The sequence below is a fragment of the Leptidea sinapis genome, chromosome 21 (assembly GCF_905404315.1).
Source record: "Leptidea sinapis chromosome 21, ilLepSina1.1, whole genome shotgun sequence".
Lineage (NCBI taxonomy): Eukaryota > Metazoa > Arthropoda > Insecta > Lepidoptera > Pieridae > Leptidea > Leptidea sinapis.
Window position 1 is genome coordinate 5,589,849 of NC_066285.1, and position 7,814 is coordinate 5,597,662.

The 7,814-nt window shown below is 33.6% G+C and overlaps 1 protein-coding gene across 3 annotated transcripts; it reads right to left on the minus strand.

The window, feature by feature from the left end:
• Positions 1-232: 232 nt before the first annotated feature.
• LOC126970421 (histidine-rich glycoprotein-like) lies at positions 233-7,560 on the minus strand. 3 transcript variants are annotated; one of them, XM_050816305.1, is made up of 3 exons: positions 7,090-7,551; positions 6,382-6,984; positions 4,967-5,224 (listed from the first exon to the last, which is right to left on the minus strand). In XM_050816305.1, exons 1-2 carry the CDS (start codon positions 7,460-7,462, stop codon positions 6,443-6,445), a joined length of 915 nt encoding a protein of 304 aa, XP_050672262.1. In that variant the 5' UTR covers positions 7,463-7,551; the 3' UTR covers positions 4,967-5,224; positions 6,382-6,442. The 3 variants fall into 3 exon arrangements, with proteins under 3 accessions (XP_050672261.1, XP_050672262.1, XP_050672260.1); XM_050816304.1 differs by lacking the exon at positions 4,967-5,224 and adding an exon at positions 233-604 and having other exon boundaries at positions 6,748-7,560; XM_050816303.1 differs by having other exon boundaries at positions 6,382-7,548.
• Positions 7,561-7,814: the final 254 nt, after the last annotated feature.

A 7,814-nucleotide genomic window follows, 5' to 3' on the forward strand; every position in this document is an offset into this window, starting at 1 on the left:
TGAGCATTATTAATAATTGATTGTATCTTATTAAAATGATATACGAAGCATAACCTTTCTTTTCTGCCCGTGTTTTTTTCCTTGTATTGACTAATCAAATGAGGGTTGACTATGAATAACGGAGCCTGAACAATCTTGTTCTCATACTGATTAAACTAATGCATGGTACTTGACTACTAAGGCTGGTAATTACTAATAATGTATTGTAAAGGAATGGGTAGTCAAACTCACCTTTTCTAAATACATTTAATTGTCTCACTCTTTATAAGATTATATATATTGTATTCTATACATATGTAATATAATTATTTGGTTTTAAGTCTTACATCTATAACACCAGTACCATCGTCTTCATTCTCTTCGTTATTTTTATTGGTTTCACGTTTGGGATCTGACGTGTTTTTGTCCCCATTATACGTGTACTCATCAAGTGGGATAAAGGTAGGATTGTCGTTGTCATTAGATCCCTTATTCCCTTCATTCAGAACTGAATCAGGTCTTTTGGTGCTCGACTTATCAAATTTATTGTTATTTTCATAACCATTGTTTGGTATCTTGTTTGGATAGTCGTCTCTATTGGGTTGGTTATTGTAATTATTGTTACCTTGGTTGTTATTTGAATATTCATTCGTAGCTAGACCGTTATTAAAATCATTCTGATTATTGCCATAACTTCCGTGTTGGTTATAGCCGTTGTTAAAGTTTTGTGACAGGCCATTGTTCGGTCTTTGTCCGAAATTCGGTCTATCGCCATTTTGGTATCCATCAGGTGGTGGTGGTGGGTGGGTATATTGCGGTCCACTGGGTGGAGGTCCGTAAGGTGGACGTCCAATTGGTTGTCCATGATGCCCTCTATTATTTGAATTGGTTTCATCCCTTATAATAATAACAATTTCTTCCTTTTTATCCGGATGATCGTGTTTTGAATGTCCATGTTTACCACGAATAGCATCAGCGAATCCATGAACAGCGGAATGTATTGCATCATGAGCATTCGAGATCACATCACCGAGGATACTTAAATGAGCGTCACAATTAAAAACAGCAATTAACAAGATTAATATTTTCAATTGAGGAAACATATTCACATTATATCACTGGTCTGGCAAACACAAAGTTATCTGCGTATGACCGCAGGATTGACTGAGATGTTAGGTCGATTCGCAGCGTATTCTTATTTAAATAAACCAGTTCTACAAGGAGTCTTATTAAATGTAAATGATAAACATCAATGTTTCGTTTTATTAACGATAACAACACAGTCTTACACGTAATCATTGCTATAATATGAAATAAATAGTCATTTTTAATTAGTGTCGAGAATTATTATTATACGTGGGGCGTTCAATAAATACCTATTGAGAATGAGTTGCAAATTTTGGAGGCATAAAATGAAATTACTGGCTGGTAAAGCTAGAATATTGATAAGATTAACTAAACGAAATAATGCAAATTTTAACAAAAAACAACCGACTTCAAAAACACTATTCCAAAACAATAGATATAATATGCACTTAAAAGTATAAAATTTAATTGCGTATATTTATACAATCTAATTAATTAATCTAATTCTAGTGACGATTATTGTTACTTTTTGGAATCGGTGTCCTTCCGCCGCGACCCTCTCTCGCCTCTCAATCACCATCAGCTGAACGTCCTGCTCGTCTCGTCCCTTATTTTCATTAAAAAAAATTACATTTTATTAATTATTAAATACAATAATCGTAACTAGAATTAGATTAATTAATTGGATTGTATAATAATACGCAATTATTTTTATTTTTTTTAAGCATATTATATCTATTGTTTTGGAATGGTGTTTTTGAAGTCGGTTGTTTTTTTGATAAAATATTTTTTATTTATTTTCATTGTCATGGATTCCGTAATCAGAACCTAACCAAACTCTCACCAAACTATCTTTGAAGTATATCCTTACCAATAAAAAAAGAATCATCGAAATCGGTTGGCGCTATATTGAGTTATTTGTAATTTTATCATCTACTTTGCTATACGTATGTATAGCAAATTTAATACTTTTATGGTTTTCTCATGGATGCCAGTGTCAGTGATCTGGACCAAATTACAATGAGACCTCACGGGAAGCACCAGCTTTCAAATAAAAAAAGAATTATCAAAATCGGTTCACCCACTTGAAAGTTTTGAGGTAACAAACATAAAAAAAACATACCGACGAATTGAGAACCTTCTCCTTTTTTGAAGTCGGTTAAAATACATATATTCTGGTTTTTAAAAATGGGAAAATAATTGTTTTCATTTTGTTGAAGCGTGTTGTTGAAAATGGATAAAATTTTATTGCGTGCGGTTATTATGTAGGTATGTGTACTGGCAAAATTTTAATAAGAAACTAGCTGACCCGGCAAACGTTGTTTTACCATATAAAGTATAATTCACGCGATAGTTTTATAAGTAATAAAATATTGCCTATATTATAGCCTGTACATCATTTTGTTCTATTGTCAATAGTTTTTGCAGCGCACGCAAAAATAGGTTTTCGATTTTACACCTTGTCTTACAAAATAGCAATTTTATTACGGATCCCTAATTTTGAAAAAAAAAAAAACATATAGCAACAAAGCCTTCCCCGATAAATGGACTACCCAACACTGCAAGAATCATTCAAATCGGACCAGTAGTTCCAGAGATTAGCGCGTTCAAACAAACAAACAAACAAACACTGCAGCTTTATAATATTAGTATAGATAAGTAAATGTTCCACAGCATCCCAAACACACGTTTATATGTTGAATTTAGACGTAGAAGAACACCCACCAATGATGACACTCGATCAGATCGCCAAACAATGGCACGTCCATTGCTGGCCGAACGAATGGTGAAAAGTGGGATACCTATTACAAATAGAAAAAACTGCGTAGGTAACAAAAGCTGACGTGTTTTTGTCCCCAGTGTACATGTTAAGGGAAAAAGGTTAGTAAGAAGAAAAAACATATGATTGTCTTTGTTATTTGATCCCGTATGATCATTTGGAACTGTATCTGGTCTTTTGGTGTTCGCCTCACCAAATTCGTTTACTTGAAAGTTTTTAAAGAATATTTAACAGATGATACAATGGATAATTGCAGTTCTATTATCAAGTTACTTTATAATGATAACGTCATTCGATACAATAACAGGAAAAACTGGGTGTACTATGTAGGTTACATAGAAAATATACATTCTGTAAGTGTAATATGATATAGATTTTTACCAAACTTACAAGAAGACATTGCAATTTAAACATAGGTACTAAAAAAGCAGATGGTGATGCTGTTTTAGAATATTCTTAAATCAAACAAGTTCTCTTGTCTCGAAATCCTACTAATTCCAAAGAGTTTCTTTTGGATGAAGAAGACCTTATTTTTAAGTGTACCTATATAACCTATATACGCTATATAACAGTGTTATTCTAACATCTTATTATTACTGTTCGTATGGAAATTAAATAAATGTATATCAACATTTCCTCTACTCTTTATTAGTTGGTCACCCCTGAACGAACCTGTATGTTCCTTTTAACCCGATTTGATTTATTCTTCTTTTTCAATCTACCTACAAGTTAACAATAATTTAGCAACGAATTTTTTAATTATAACACCATTTTTATAAAAAAAAAGAAATACAATGGTTGTCCCTCTCACCCCATGTGAGGTAAAGAGGAACGTTTATAGAATTTGGACATTTACGCAAATATCCTCGCAAGAACTCGATGAGCGTAATGTAGAGTTGCCAACTGTTCTGTTTTCCCAGGATAAGTGGTATTTTTTGTACTGTCATGGGATGTCCTGAATAATTTTGAAGCAGCGTCCTGGTTTTTAAATTTAAAATCATTGGTATTATTTATTCAGAGAATACAGATTAAAATAGAAAGATACTTGTAAGTATTTAATTTATGTCCTCTATTTTACCTGGCATTTATTTTGTTTTATATTTAAATAACTAGTTTTCTATTCGTATAACTTTAAAAATATGAATATTTTCATTACATATTTATATATATTAACTTGCTATTGTAACTCTATTACTGCTTCCTGTTTTTAAATTGAATTGTTCTGGTTTTTCCAACTTTAAATCATAGATTTTTAAGGCAATTCTAGCGTAATAGAAGCGGCCAAGGGCGAGTCGGACTCGCCCATGAAGGATTCCGTAGCAGTAAGTAACAGAATTTTAAAGTTCTAGTAGTTTGTTGTAACTTTGATCGATAGTATATTTGTTTATATTTAAGTTATTGATAATACGATTTATGACGTATTAAAAAACTACTTACTATATCTCCTTCAAACCAATTATCGGTGGAAGTTTGCATGGTAAACATATATTTTTTTTTTTAGTTTTATCATCCTCTTATTTTAGAAGTTACAGGGGGAGGGTCACATATTTTACTAAAATTATTTTTGAAGACCTATTCATAACCCCACAAGTATGGGATTGATGAAAAAAAAAATTTGAGTTTCAAATAAATTTTCAATAAAAAAAAGTTATAATTCTTATAGTTTCTGAAAAAAGAGCCTGTGACATACACGGACAGACAGATAGACATGACGAATCAATAAGTGTTCTGTTTTTTGCCATTTGACTACGGTACCCTAAAAACGTAGCCCTCGGAATGTTAATATATCTACATAAAGGTTTTGTGTGTTTCTAAGATCTTGTAAGAAAATCTTTGAAACACACAGCTGCTCTTCCTAGTACTCAAAATATTTTACAAAAAATAAAGTGGGTGCCTCTTACCCCACCTGACCTTGTCATTTCTTTTTAATTAGGTATATATAAGTAGTACATATATCTTCTTAACTAGATTTAATATCTTAAGTATTTTTACAAATTTAATCCTATAATGCTAATAACTATTATGAGGCAGGTACCTACAGATCATATTAACTACCTACTTGCATAAAGTGTATTCATTAAAATTAAAATGCACAAAGATGGGGTTTATTTTAAACAATAATTGTTGTTCTATTACTCATTTAATTGTCTAAATAATTATTAAAAAATACAAATATTAACTTATCAATAAAAATTCGGTAATATGCACTTTAAAAAATATTTTTAGTTAGGTAATAACTTAATAATAGATATGTTTAGAATTTTTTACGTTAATGTAACCAAAAGGAAGAAAGAAGCCAAATTATTTTATTGCTAGTGTCCAGTCTTGTACTTATCCAGATTAATTAGTTCATTTTCTCATTGCACTTGCATTAAAGTCCTGAAATGAAAAAAAAAAACAATATTTAAAATTCCTTTTGTAATGAAACTGACATTTTTTTTTTCATGGAATAGGAGGACAAACGAGAGTACGGGTCACCTGGTGTTAAGTGAACACTGCCGCCCACATTCTCTTCCAACACCAGAGGAATCACAGGAGCGTTTCCGGCCTTTAAGGAAGGTGTACGCGCTTTTTTTGAAGGTACCCATGTAGTATCGCCCCGGAATCACTGCACAAGGAGGCTCATTCCACAGCATTGTAGTACGTGGAAGAAAGGTCCTTGAAAATCGCACTGTGGAGGACCGCCACACATCCAGATGGTGGGGATGAATAATAACACTACAGGTTCTAGTATGATTATGATAATATTAAATAAATACACCAGATTTATAGGCATGAGTGTGTTAATAAATCATTTGTAATATATAAATTATCCACAATAAATTACTTATGTGTTATTTTTTTGTCGTACGCCAACAAACCACTATTTACCAGTAGGAGGCTCCTTTGGGCAGGATGCCGGCTAGATTATGGGTAGCACAACGGCGCCTATTTCTGCCGTGACTCACTTACCTACTGTGTTTTTTATGTCTCAGGGAGACTAGCCCAATTGTAGTGCCATTCAGAATGTTTGAATTTTACAAGTATCCTGAGTGGCACAGCGTTGTTATGGGCAGGACCTATCAATTACCATCAGCTGAACGTCCTGTTCGTCTTGTCCCTTATTGTCATAAAAAAAAACACGGCTTTAAGACAATCAAAGCAGAAACATTATGACAAATGACGACATGGAAAATTTATTGAACCTAATAAATCAGGGCCTAGTGGCCTAATGGACTAAGTGTTCGCTATATACTGATAAGAGGTAAAAGATAAGAAAATATTGTTATTATACGCATGAATATTATTTGAATCTAATTACAGTCTTATACTTCGGATAACCTTGCAATCGACCGGTGACTAAACTAAAACATAACCTTTACATAAGATGAACATCACGTACTACGAATAACGGACTCTGAAACAGAATATAGAAAATCTTGTAAAAATGAATGCATGGTACTTGTAAATTGCTAAGACTTATATTGTGTCTCTTGTGTGTAATCTGTTAATTACTCGTAGAATATGGAAATAAGCGAATGGGTTATGAAACTCACCTTTTCTAAATTCATTTAATTGTCTCACTCTTTATATATTTATTATTATTCATATATATATTTATTTGGCTTTAAGTCTTATATCTATAAGACCACTACCATCTGAATCGTCTTCATTCTCTTCTGTTTTTTTATTGGTTTCACGCTTAGGATCTGCCGTGTTTTTGTCTCCATTGTACGTGTAGTCGTCAAGTGGAATAAAGGTAGGATTGTCGTTGTCATTAGATCCCTTATTCCCTTCATTCGGAACTGAATCAGGTCTTTTGGTGGTCCACTTATCAGTTTCATTGTTATTTTCATAACCATTGTTTGGATTCTTGTTTGGATAGTCGTCTCTTTTGGGTTGGTTATTATAATTATTGTTACCTTGGTTGTTATTTGAATATTCATTCGTAGCTTGTCCGTTATTAAAATCATTCTGATTATTGCCATAACTTCCGTGTTGGTTATAGCCGTTGTTAAAGTTTTGTGGCGGGCCATTGTTGGGTCTTTGTCCGTAATACGGTCTATCGCCATTTTGATAGTCATGAGGTGGCGGTGGTGGGTGGGAATATTGCGGTCCACTGGGTGGAGGTCCGTAATGTGGTCGTCCGTTATGTGGAGGTCCATTTGGTGGAGGCCCATATGGTGGTTGTCCATTCGGCGGAGGCCCATAAGGTGGTTGTCCATTAGGTGGATGCCCATATGGTGGTCGTCCATTCGGTGGAGGCCCATATGGTGGTTGTCCATTTGGTGGAGGCCCATATGACAGTTGTCCATTTGGTGGAGGCCCATAATATGGTGGTTGTCCATTTGGTGGAGGCCCATATGGTGATTGTCCATATGAGGGAGGGCCTGAGCCGTAAGGCCCTCTATTATTTGAATTGGTTTCATCCTTTATTATAATCACAATTTCTTCTTTTTTAGCCGGTTGTTCATGTTTTGAAGGTCCATGCTTACCAAGAATAGCATCAGCGAATCCATGAAATGCGGAGTGTATAGCATCATGAGTATTAGAGACTGCATCGCCGAGGAATCTTAAATGAGCTTCACAACTGAGAACTGCTATGGACAAGATTAATATTTTCAATTGAGGAAACATTTTAACACTACATCACTGGTCCGGCAAACACAAAGTTATCTGCGTAGGATCACAGGGTCGACTGAGGTGTCAAATCGATGCGCAGCGTCTTCTTATTCAAATAAACCAGTTCTACAAGGAGTTTTATTAAATATAAACGATAAATATCAATGTTTCTTTTTATTGATGATAACAAAACAGTCTCACAGGTAATGATTGATATAATCACTGAAATAAGTACTTGCATTGAATTGGTGTCAAGATAAACTTTATTGGAAAAACCGATATCTATTTATATTATAGAAATTAGAAAGTAAGTTTTAAAGTATTTGCGGAATATCCTACAGAGGTTGGTACGAATAATTTAAATTAT

Excerpts from the sequence above, each read along its gene's own strand:
- LOC126970421 (XM_050816303.1), bottom strand. The coding sequence starts at position 7,462 with ATGTTTCCTCAATTGAAAATATTAATCTTGTCCATAGCAGTTCTCAGT.